Source organism: Myotis daubentonii, chromosome 1 (genome assembly GCF_963259705.1).
Source record: "Myotis daubentonii chromosome 1, mMyoDau2.1, whole genome shotgun sequence".
Lineage (NCBI taxonomy): Eukaryota > Metazoa > Chordata > Mammalia > Chiroptera > Vespertilionidae > Myotis > Myotis daubentonii.
Genome location: NC_081840.1, coordinates 147,635,143 through 147,648,278, shown reverse-complemented (window position 1 = coordinate 147,648,278; position 13,136 = coordinate 147,635,143). Strand labels below are relative to the sequence as shown.

Genomic DNA, 13,136 nt, shown 5'->3' with positions numbered 1-13,136 from the left:
GAAAATCAGTGTGATTTCCCCAGCACCTTTCTGATGATGGGCTGTGACCAAAGCAGTAGATATGACTGAAATATGTGGCCAGCTGTGTGACCCCAAGTTTTGACGTGGTAGCAACAATCAGGTGAAGATTCAAACAAATTAAGATCCTCAGGTTGGAAGCTAGAAGATGTCTTTTCACACATATACGAATAAAACTTGGCTCTAAATTAAAGGAGAAAGCACATCTTTGGCCCAAGCAGTCTCTCTTCTATTCAGGGTCAATTCCAGACACAGAAGAGAAAAACGCTAACGTTCAGTGTGGTGAAGGCCTATGGGGGTTGGGGGGCAGCATGGGGGCCGGGTAGAAGGGTCAGTGGGGGTAAAAAAGGGAGACATCTGCAATACTTTCAACAATAAAGATAAATTAAAAAAACACTAAAGTTCAACAAATGTTGTTTACTTCCAGCCTAAGCATGACATAACTGACAACTTTAGCAGCAAAAAAATTCTACTAAGTAAAAGAAAATTGATAGCTATTTTACTTACACATATTAAGGAAACATATTAAGGGGGACACTTTAAGGAAAATGCTTAGGAATGACTTGTTGGTGGACTCAGTTTTTTAAACTGCAAACTTGCATGTAGGGGACTGTTCAGCAAAGACAGATTGAATTCTTCTAATCTCAAAGCAACAACCAATTGAAAGAACAATATAGCATAAATTCCCTCTTCTAAAAATGATCTTGTGGCATCAGTATTGAAATCCTACTGAACTCTGAGTTTTTGAATTGTACGGATTAAATCGGCATACATTGCATTTTCAAAGGCCTCAGTTTGTGGCTAATGTTTTGATCAAACTTTTATTTTAGTGGTTTCATTACTAGCATCTTATTAGAGAACATATATCTGAATGATAAATAAAGTGAGAAGGGGAAGGGAAGGGCTTTATTTTTTATGGGATTAATAGGAAAGAAACAACCACTTGAGAGCTATGTCCTATTTTCAAGTGTCTTCAAAGCAAAAGTACCTGGCTTAGTACTTCCTGATTCTGCTATTCCCAACCAGGGAGACCGAAACCGGGAACTAAAAGCTCTTTTGTGGTGCCCTGGAAACCAGACGTTTACTTTAGAAATCTAAAACCAAAACCGCATGGCCCACTTCTAAATTCAGTTTCTGAAACGGATTCTTGGGACTGGATTGCCAACAGGCCCAAGGAAAAGAAGTGCAAAATGTGAGAACTGAACAAAAGCAAACCTCAAAGCATGCTACCGTCTATATCAGTGGTTCTCAACCTTCCTAATGCCGCGACCCTTTAATACAGTTCCTCATTTTGTGGTACCCCCAATTTCACTGTTACAAATTGAACATAATTAAAGCATAGTGATTAATCACCAAAACAATATGTAATTATATATGTGTTTTCCGATGGTCTTAGGCGGCCCCTGTGAAAGGGTTGTTCGACCCCCAAAAGGTAGCAATCCACAGGTTGAGAACCGCTTGTCTATATAGTCTCATGTATAGTCATTGCATTGCGAGCAATGGGGAGAAAAGCTCCCAGCACTCCGCTGACCCCGCCTGTCAAGAGCCTGAAATAACTCAAGCGTGAGGAAGTGAATGTTCTTACTCCCCACGACTCTTGATTTATCATGCAAGTGCCACAGTGCCAAGTTGCTTGAAATCAGAACTGCACCTTAAATTCACAAACTCTGAGTCACCCACCACAGCACCTCTGTTCTTTCCTATACAGCTGTCACTTCCAGGCACAGCTGTACCACCAATGCTTACTGAATAGCGACTGATTATCCAATGTGGCAGACTTTTCTAGTGATTCCTTTCATCAAATGCCTGGATAAGACTGAATTTACGACATAAAACCAAGAAAGATAATTCCAAGCACACATCTATCCACATAAGTACAAACTAATGGCGCATTCCCCCCAACATGCCCCCCTCCCGCATCCCCCCCCAAAAAATCCCAAATGTGTTAGACCTACTTACTTGTATCTCAGAAAAAGCCACTGGGTGATCCATAAGCCAACTAATATAATCCCATTTATTTCTGATACAGAAAATGCCCACTTCACCCGATCAATGTAATCAAAAAACTTGTCTGGGAGTGGAGGGCTGAGCTCCTTGGGAGGGACCCTCTCGTGTACGACTGTGATCATGACGGTCGTCAGGACGAGGTTGAAAACAGCATACACAAACGCGATGCCCGTTTTCCACCACTCCAGGGGGAATTTGCTCCTGGAGTCCGTGGGCATAGAGATTTGGATATAGTCTGGGTACTTTTTGGAGCCCTTCCGCAGCCCATTGGATAAGCTCTTGGGTTTACCATTGCCATTTTTCTCTTCTTCTTCGGCAGGTTCAGCAGGCCTTGGGTATGTGTTTGCCGGATCGTTGGTTTGATTTTCCATATGTTCTTCAAGTTTTGCTGTCTCTATGATATCCATTGTCCCCCAGTCTTCAGATCCAAAAGGAGATGGTAGTGTTCTTAGTAGAAACGTTTTTTAATCCTTCTATTTCCAAGATAAACATGGGCTCTTCATCTGATTCTGTTTCCTGGTGTAAAACGTAGAAAGTAGCCACCAGATGCCTGGTCCTCCCATGCAGCTCTCCACTATGCATCCGCCGCTGTCAGGGAAGCAGGCCAATTCTCTTTCCCCCGGAGATTTCACTGCGGCTCCTGTGAAAAAAAAAAACAAAACTACGTTCAGATATCGTGCCCCTCCAACTGTCAACCATCCAAAAAAGAACATGATCAAAATATGGAAACAAATACCAAAGCCATTTGCTTTATAAATGTATCGTCAGAACATAGTTATAGCTGCCGAGACGAGTTTATTTATAAAATACTGAATTGTTTTATCTTGGAATTCTTCTCTTTTTGAGCTGATGTCAGTATAAATAGGAACATTTTAATAATCAATTCCTTTTAAATTTCTTTAAATAGAAGCCAGGACCCAACACTGCAACCACTCCATCAGCCACTGATGCCTGTTGCTAACCATGAAGTCACAATGAGCTAGAACCTCCCTAGATCACATCACTCCTTCCTAAGACTGCATCTTTTCCAGGAACCTTACAGGATAAAAAGTTGTGATGATTGCCCTGCCGGCGTGGCCCAGTGGTGGAGCGCCGACCCTTGAACCAGGAGGTCGCCAGTTCCATTCTGAGTCAGGGCACATGCCTGGGTTGCATGCAGGAGGCAGCCGATTGATGTTTCTCTCTCATCAATGTTTCTATCTTTCTGTCCCTCTCCCTTCCTCTCTCTCTAAAAACACCAAACCTGGTTGGTGTTGCTCAGTGGTTAAGCATCAACCTATGAACCGGGAGGTCATGGTTTGATTCCCAATTAGGGCACATGCCCAGGTTGTGGGCTCAATCCCCAGTTGGGATATGCAGGAGGCAGCCAATCAATGATTCTCTCTCATCATTGATGTTTCTATCTCTCTCCCCCTCTCCCGTTCTCTCTGAAATAAATAAAAACACATATGTTTTTAAAAAACTGTGATGATTACATGCTCTGAATAATTGTTACCCTCTACATTTGTCAGAAAGTCAACTTTCTATTTTCTTATTAAAACTCTGGAATCTTGTCCTGGCCGAGTGGCTCAGTTAGTTGGTTCTCTTTCTGAGAACCAACCCATGCACCAAAAGTTTGTGGGTTCGATTCCCAGTCAGGGCACATACCTAGCAGGTTTGCAGGTTCAATCCCTAGTTGGGGCTTACATGGGAGGCAACCGATCAATGTTTCTTTCTTTCTCTCTCTCTCTACCTCGCTCTAAAAAATCAATACACATACCCTCAGATGAGGATTTTAAAAAAATACACAAACAAAAACTGTAATCTTTTTAAGTGACCACTCCTCAGAATATTCGAGTACGAAATGACACTGCCTCGGTTTACCCTTTTATAGTCAGAGATGCACCCCATACACCAGGAAGGCGGACAGCCTCCGAAATAACACAAAGCCTTCGAGACACAAAGCCTGAGCTCTCTCTCATTGAGGCAACAAACTCCGCCTGTTTCCCGAAGGATGAAATAACTCACGACAGCCGGCGTGGCAAATTAGTAACATTTCGATGCAGCCACCACCATTTCTGGCAAAACAACAGAAACAGGCACCGTGAGGACCGGCGCGGGCACTTACCCACCGCGACCCCCGGGAGGAAAGGGTGCCTTCAGCAGAGGCTCCGCCGGCTCCACAGAGCAAAGACGTCCTCACAGCCCAGGGCACCGGCACCCGCTCTTTATACCCGCTGGCCACACGGCCCCAGCTGTTCTCAATTTAGGAAGCAGCATTTAGCCAGACTGCAGATCCCGGCCACCTGAAGGGGCTTCCAGGCCTTCTAATTAGTCCTGGGCTTGGGCACACTGTACCATTTACGCATAATCCTTTGCATTTGAAAGGCCTCTCTTTCAGGGTAACTTCAGGGAAAAATTAAGGGGGAGGAAAAACTCAAAGTGGTGACAGCTAAGCCTTCATTTGCCGAAAGGAAAAAAAAAAAAGTTGTTAAAATGACACAGTTAATAAGTACAGGCCATGTTTGTTGGGAGTTGTGGATGGTACACAGAGCAACCACAAGTGTTTACTGTGCACCCAAATGCCCCAGCGATGAGGGGTACGGGAAGGGGGCAATTAAAAGGAGTGAAAAGCAAAAAACCAACCAAATGACACCGACCTGAATGTCCACCCAAAGGGCTCACAGTCTGACCGAGGAGGCAGAGCTGACGTGAGCAGGCTATGCGAGGAGACTGAATGGCACGTGTACAAGGGAGGAGGTGGGCCCTCGACAAAGCAGCGTTACTTTGTCCCTGCTCCCCTGACGGGATGTGTCCACAGACGGGCACAGGCCATGTGGGAGGAAGCAGATGCAGGAGCAGCGTTAGCCTGGCCGACGCAGAGGATGGCGGGAGGACGGAGACACATCCCCGCTAAGGGAGAGGACTAAGCATTTCGGACGTCCCGCTCTCTCTTGTCCCTGTGAGAACCCCAGCTGCTAACACATTAGAGTCGGATGAGAAAGCAGCAGTGTCCCTCTGTAAGACGGGGTTCCCTGGTTTCTCTGTGGCAACCTGGCACAAGGTTGTGGGAAGAGTAAACATAATGAAGAGGTGCCTCAGTGAGGCTGAGTCAAAAACAAACCTTCAGCACCACGGATGACTATTCCTAATGGAGGCAGCAAAGCACTAACTCAGCCAGGACCTGTCTCTTTTTACCAACTCTAGGCTATCCCACTCATAGCATCTTGCCAAACGCCATCCAGATTTCCTCCCACTTTCCTATTCCACATGCTGCGAGCCTGGCATTTGTATGTGAAAGAAGCCTGCGATTTTAAAACCCAGGTCCCCCGATGGACACAGAGATGGTCTTTAGAAGGTGGCGACCCAGTTCTAGAACACAGAATGCAGAACAGAAGAAAATCCAATTAGTCACCTTTTTTTCTTTTCTTTTTTTTTTTAAAGAGGAAGTGCTCTGCCACTCACCTCATGGGACAACTGTGAGGATGACTGAAATAATTAACCTTGAAGAGCTCTGTGCTCCTGGGAGTAAGAGCATTAGTGGCTCGATTGCTATTTTCCTTGGGATTTCATTAAGAAGATTCAATATACAAACCACAATCAGCAAGTGTCAGCCAATCCTGGGGCGCACTCTCGGTCATCAAGATGACGATTACAACATACTCATTCCTGTGGTAACCCTGCCCTACCAGTAAGTATCTGGGGAAGTGACAAAGGCCACAGTAGTTCCTCTCCATGGATGGCAATCCCATTAGCTCATTTGCTTAGGGAGCTGTACCTGAGCACAAGGTGGATGGAGGGCTTTCAAGGCCTCTTACATTGCAAAAGACTAGAAGTTAACCTAGATCATTAAAGAGCTAAAGGTTGCTATAGGCTAGTCTTCCTTTGGAAGGCAAATGCAAAGCTCTGAAACTTTTAGTACACGATACTGTTTTGTTAGTTTTTTTTGTTTGTTTTTTTTAAGAAATAGGTATGATTTATTCCAGAAATGCAAGGAAGGTTTCAAATGAATAAATGATTGTAATAAAATACAAATATATGTAAAAAAGAAAAGATATGATCATCTTGAGTGAAGTCAAAAGGCATCTGATAAAATTCAACACCCACGTGACTTTTGGGAACGTTTTCAGTAGTAGAAATAGCAGTACATATAGCTACGCTCCTTCGATGTCCCTATCACACTTTCAGCTCTGTAATACGTGTTCTAGTCGCAGGTGAAAGAAGGCTTCCACAGCTGCTCCTCTTTTCATCCCTAGGAGAACTTACATTTTTTGTGTGAAATTACAAGAAAGCACATCATTTTGCTTCTATGTTTTATTTCTGTTACCTCTATTATACCATAGAGGGCTAGATACTACCATATTAATATACATCAGTAGTCATTTTCTCTTAATAATCTCAATGTCGAATTCCTTAATTCGACAAACAGACTCTCAGCTTCAGCAGGAAGCAGATGGGAGAGTCAGTGGAAGGTTTGCACGGGTAGATGTTAGACTATATTGCGTAAGCATATTGGGGTAATGGCTCCAAGTTAGTGTATTTTGTGGGTTATCCAAAGGAAACAAGCATGTACAAAAAATATTTCCACAAGTAATGCTTGAAAATTGGAAATAACGTAATATCCAAAGACAGGGTATTAGCTAAATAAATTACGGTTATCTTATTATAAAATGTATGTTTTGATATAGTACCTATGAAACTGTGAGACAAGTATATAAATAGTCTATAAGAAGGGTACAGTATCAAATTAAGTAGAAATGTAGATCTGAACAGATGTAGAACCTCATTAATTCATTTCAGAGGTTATGGATCAAAACAAGGGAGTGGGCCATGTGACACATACTCAAGGCTTTAAGAAGAGGCACAAGTGTGACACTCGAGACACGGCTCCCTGAGCAGTTCTGACCCGAGGCTCTCTGACAGCAAACACAAGTTCCGGTCGCAGGGCTTAGAAACTCTTTGCTGCTAGGTTCGTATGTCTGCCTAGTTATACATTTGAGGGGGTTAAGAAGATAATGTATTAAATGTGTAAATATCGTTTAAAAATTCAGGAAACCTCTAAGCTTATAAATGGGTTTTATTGTGATCTGTTACTTCCATGTAACCTGGTGAAGATGGAAGTTAAACACTGATCAAAGAAAATGTGTTTGTATCATTTACAAACTGGAAAATAAAAGAGATATATACCTTGAGCTTAAAGGTTTAAAAAACAACAACTAGGTCTTGAAACAGAATTTATTGAATTGAATAACAATGAAAGCCACCAGTGATTTTATTAGCAGACACAAAAGCTTTCTTAGGCCTTAAAAAACTCAGTTGTCTGCCATTAAGGCATAAAAAAGTCAAGTTGTAGAGAAAAACAGCCACAAAGTAATAGTTTTCAGTACCTTACTCATGTGCCATTAGCAAATGTAACTTATGTGTACTTACTGTGCTTTGTGTATTATCTAATTAATCCTCATACCAACCCTAGGAAATATTGTAAAGAAAAGAAATTGAGATAAAGTGAGATGCTCAAGGTCAGACAGGTAGGAAGTGGCAGAGCCCAGACTTGAACCAGAAATCTGACCTGGGGGGCTCCTGTTCTAATGGCACACCACTACCTCCATGCCATTATTACATGTCAGAGGTCTACAACAGAGTCCCTGGAAAAGATTGAGACAATCGATTATAAGCTTCTCCCCTCCCCCAAAGAGACATGTAAATACACAGCAAAGTCCTCTGGATAATACTGCAGGTATTTTTAAATCTTTGTAATTTTGCAAAAATTAATATATACCAAGAAAAATTTTAATATATAATTCAACCCTCTTGTGGGAAGGAGAGGAAAAGAAGTCTGATAAGTATTTCCCTGTTATGCATATGTGTAACTTTTACTAGTAAACCACCATATTACATTTATAATACAGGTGTATCACTTCATGTTAACAGGATCCAGTTTAGCTAAGACATTTTATGCCCATGAAGTTTTTTTCTGAGACCAAGACACCTTAGGAGCCATGGGATTCTATTGCAGAAGCACCCACAAAATTTGTTAAATATTTTTACTAGAGTGTTTTTGAAACCTGAAAAGAAGATCCATGCTTACTAAAAAATTATGTATATACTAGTATGTGTGTGAAATACTTTCCCATCAAAAGTAACATGGAAAAGAGTCCTTGAAAGACCAGTAGACCCCACACTTGTATAGGTAATTGATAGATTTAAATTAGGGAAATGGGTGAGCTTGTAAGGTAGAGCTTGGTGACACTATTCTGAGAATAGATTGGGGAAAACGTGTGTGTGTTTTTTTAATGTCAAAAACAGAATTGAAAAATCAGTTACTGCCTTTCTGAACTTTGGGAGAGATATGCTTGGGTAGAGAACAGACCAAAAATACCCCATAGGAAGGTAGACTGAACAATATTCGTTCTGTATCCAGTTGTTGTACGAGAAAGATACACCTATCAATAGTGGGTACCGCCCTAACCGGTTTGGCTCAGTGGATAGAGCGTCAACCTGCAGACTGAAAGGTCCCAGGTTCGATTCTGGTCAAGGGCATGTACCTTGGTTGTGGGCACATCCCCAGTGGGGAGTGTGCAGGAGGCAGCTGGTCGATGTTTCTCTCTCATTGGTGTTTCCAACTGTCTATCCCTCTCCCTTCCTCTCTGTAAAAAATCAATAAAATACATATTTAAAAAAAAAATATAGTGGGTACCGAGGACGGCAGGTGGGAATGAAGAGCAAATAGGCTGGAAGTTTCTTTTCGGGGTGAAGGAAATGTTGTAAAATTAGTGACGATGGATGCACAATTCTGTACATTTACTAAAAATCATTTCATGGTGCCCTTTTAAAACAAATGAATTTTATAGTAAGTTATAATTCATTTAAGCTGTTAAAAGACAGAGCTCACTGAGATAAGTTGTTCCTAAAGAATTAGAAAATCAAGGACTATCCCATATTCTATTACAGTCCAGGCTCACATATCCCTGTACAGTGTTGTACTTACCAGCTGAGCATTTTCTTCAGCAGTGATTCTGAAATAACACACACTTCTACAGACCAGACAAAGGCCAATGAAAAGCAGACTGTTTAACAAGATCTGTGTAAACCGTGCTCCAAAAATAAATTTGTAACTAAATAATATAAAGTGACTAAAAAACCAGATGAGTTTTCTCTTAGAACTCATCAAAATTTACTATGAGTTGAATTAAAAGGAAAAAAAGATGATCTGTCTTATTTCTCACTAAAAAGAACTGGTCACTTTAATGGGCGCGGTAGACGATTTAATACTTGCTGAATGAGTGTGTGTTTACACAGAGCAAATATTAGCTGTGCAAATTTGAAAACAATGACTCGTGAGATTGGGAGTATCTCCCAAGAAGGGGTATTTGTAGGAGCCCCACGTATTGAGGGGGCGGAGCAGTCCTCAGCCACATCAACTGTTTCTAAGTTTGAGCCAATAAAGGACCATCACCAAAATTTGACTTGGAAAATGTTCCATAGGGTGTTTTAAAATGTGGCTTCTATTTTCCAGCTGTTGCTTTTTATTGGTGGCTGGAGAATTCCCACAATCAGATCGGACCACGTCGTATTTTCGGGGAGACAACACTGCGGCCATGGGCCTGAGGGAAAGGAAGGCCTGCAGTGCGGGGGCAGGGACCTTACAGAGCGGTGGAGTCACACGGGAAGACAATTTAAGAATAAGCAAATGAATAAATAAATGAGGGAGTAGGGAAGACAGGATAAATAGATTAGAATTGCAGAGTGGATGGATTAGGTAGGTAAGGTAGGCAGACAGGCAGACTCACTGGGGCCCTGAAGACAGAAGAGGGCTGTAAAAGGAGGTCAAAGGTTAGGGAATATTTAAATAATCCTTCCAATGTCCTTTGGGATACACTGTAAATCAGAAGTTCTCAGAGTTAAGGATATAGTGGGGACACATCACGCTCTTTTCCCAAAAGCTGGCCTTTGCTTGCCTCTGCCCCTTTCCCCAGCCCCATTCCTGGTCTGTCTAGGAGACCTTAGAGAATGCCTGGAGGGTGGGAGTGGGGGGAATGCCAGTGGTCTCTTCCTTTCAGTGTTGAGTAAAAAGAACTAGGCTGGAATTCTCTATGTCCCACCATTTCTAATGTACCCGTGGCCTCAGAGAATAAGCTGGGTTGAAGGCTTATCTTTGAGTTTAAATGCTTACCTACTTTAGCAGATGAGCAAAAGACATCCTCTATAATTTAAACAGACATTTGTACATTGAATAACCAGCAGGGTAGGTGTCACTAGAATCATTCCACACAACTGGCCTGACCACAGTTCCATGTTTCATGGTCAAACAAAGGCAGCCAGCACTTGTATAGCATAAACACCCTGGAGGCTTTATCAGAAAGGCTAAATCTGACAGTCCCACTGAGCAACAGTGATAACTACCTGCTTCTACATTCCTCTCCTTCCTTCTATGCCCCAAAGACTTATATACCGAGAAACTAGTTCCTGTAGGTTTGAATACTTATTCTCTGGGATAGGTGTCTATGCAGATTACCTATTAAAGTGAGAAGTTTCTGATAACCATAAAAAACATTCCATTTACTATTTTTAGAAGAGATTCAAGTCTGATATTGGAGCTTATATTTTCTCCTAAGAGCAGTGGCTGGTCTAAGAAAGACAGAAGCAGAAGCTGTATCTAACAGTTTAACATCATACTCCCCTAACTACACTTTTTCCAAATGGTGTTAGAGATCTCATCCTAAGTAAATAAACAGATCACTATCAGAGTCAATAGTGTATTTCCTTGTCAACAACAACAAAAGTTTCCTCAAGTTTGGAAGCACAGTATCTTATTACAGGAAAAACATGCTAAGAAAAAAGAAAGAAAAAAATAGTTCCTTAAAAATAATTTTATAATTATCTACATTTACAGACAAAGCTCCCTTATTCCAAGCCTTTCAGATTACTTAGAAATATACCTATTGGTTTCTCTGTCTACCACAGGGTGACCAAACTGTGTGTATATTTTATATGATTTCAAAAAAAAGTTTGCATTGAATAATATAAAGGGGCTATTTAAATGGATATTTTAAAACAGCATCTTGAAACATTGCTTGCTGTTTACTAGTGCATTAGAGTGAGACTGAAGTGAAATTATCTTTAAGCAAGAATCCAGAGCAAGGAGTTAAATAATCCTGCTCTAGTGTGGAGGCAAAAGCAGAGACTTTAGGAGAAACATTTAACCAGGTGCCTGTGGGCAGTACATGTCATGGTTACGACAGAGAGCAGCTGTCTCAGAACAGGACACTTACTCAGTCCCAGGGCTGTGTACAAATGACACAAGTACACAATTTCCTTGTAGTGTTTTAAAGTCTAGAATTAGACATCAACGGGTTATTGGTTATCATATTTCTGCTTAGTGCTCTGTGCCAACAACACAAATGCAAGAAGTATCTTAATGCAGCCTAAGAGATTTAGGGGAGCACTTCCTGATCCCCAGAATTAACACTGAAAAATTAAGGAGAAGGAAGGTTCTAGAATGTACACCTTAGGCAGGTTAGCCCCATCTGCTTGTGGCCGTTTTGGCGTGCTTCCACAGGCCCTGGTAGAGGGCAGAGGCGAGTAGGGGGCAAAGGAAGGCTAGATGGCCCTGTGATTCTGCAAGTCCTGTTTCAGTCCACCTGGGTCTCCAGGACAAGAAAAAACACGAAAGGAAAGGGACCACGGTAGACCCAGAAAGCTCTGTAAAAGCCTACATTTCTCATTCACGTACGCCAACCACAAAAATGTTCTACAAATAAAGTAACAGAGAATGTATTCTACTCACAGACGGTATAGGCTATTTTCAGCTTCCATCAAAAACACAGGACTGTGTATTTCCTAGAGTTGCTTTCGCATGACTCGCAGAATGAGCCATTGCTCTCAAATGGTATCTATATACATAAAAGCCCAGCGATCAAACAGAACGACCAGAAAGACTGGTTGACCCTCGCTATGACGCACACTGACCACCAGGAGGCAGATGCTCAATGCAGGAGCTGCCCCCTGGTAGTCATGGCTGACGGGGATGAGCAGCTGCTCCCGCAGCAGGAGCAGCCGCTAGCAGGCCCAGGGTGAGGCTGAGTCTCTGCACCTATCAAATACCCGAGACAATCTAGACTCTGGCCTGACCCCACCAGGCCCTCTAAGGTGTGTTCTAGAAAGAGTGCGGGGAGCTGGCACAGGCGGATGGCGAGAGGGGACGTGACTGTGGACCCCCAGGGAGGCTGTCCTGATGGATGAGGATCCTGGAGCACAGCTGCCCTGGACATCCCTGATGGTGTCACCAACCTGGCATCACACATCAAGGACATATACCCATTGGCTTTGCGGTGCAAAGCACTCAGCCAGGTTCCTCTAGGACACAGAACACATCTTTACCCAAGACATTACCCTGAAATATCAGCTCAGACTAATTTCCTCATTCAGCAGCCACTCAGAGGGCAGGTCCACAGCCATTCAGCTGACCGGGATGAGTGGCGCTCCTACACGGCCGATCCCCGCAGGCCACGCCTCCCACCAGTGCATGGATCCGTGCACCAGGCCTCTGATGAGACTACAAAAAGCAACTCCAGAATATTTGAGTGTATTTGCCTCTAGTTTCTCCCGGAATTTAAACTGCCATGTTGTATTTAAATAAATTATTTCTCTCAAAAGCACTTATTTGACCAATGCTTCCAACCTGGGCTTTGGTTTCTGCAAATAACTCAATAATGGTGAGTTGTGTTTCCTAAGTTTGGGTCTATGAATGGGGACCCCAGCTCCGCAACACAATCCAACACGAGGAACAATACCCTTGGGAAAGCAGCAAAATACCTTAAAAGGTTAAACTCCTGAGTCTAACAGGATGCCACTTTAGCAATATCTGCTAACAGACATTTTGTAGAAGTCAGTCTTGATGTCTTTACCAAGAACAAATGATCCAGGAACCTTTGGCTGTGTCAAGGTGTTTTCATGCATTTGTCTCTTAAAACAGGAAGAACAGCTCACTCAAGACTTTTTCCTATGTCCAACTGTGCTGGTTCACAAGTTGCAAAGCAAAGTTTCTAATCCTATATAACAAAAGTCTAATATGCTAAGTGTCCAACTGTTCGACCAGTCGCTATGATGCACACTGAGCACCAGGGAGCAGA

At 42.5% G+C, this 13,136-nt stretch overlaps 1 protein-coding gene across 11 annotated transcripts in view; it reads right to left on the bottom strand.

The window, feature by feature from the left end:
* SGMS2 (sphingomyelin synthase 2) overlaps positions 1-13,136 on the bottom strand; it is a 93,439-nt gene that overhangs the window by 14,870 nt on the left and 65,433 nt on the right. For all 11 annotated transcript variants that reach the window (XM_059661904.1, XM_059661873.1, XM_059661911.1 and 8 more), the window contains one exon: positions 1,978-2,665. In XM_059661904.1, the coding sequence (XP_059517887.1) occupies positions 1,978-2,432 (455 nt within the window). In that variant the 5' untranslated portion in view covers positions 2,433-2,665. The remainder of the gene's footprint in view (positions 1-1,977; positions 2,666-13,136) is intronic.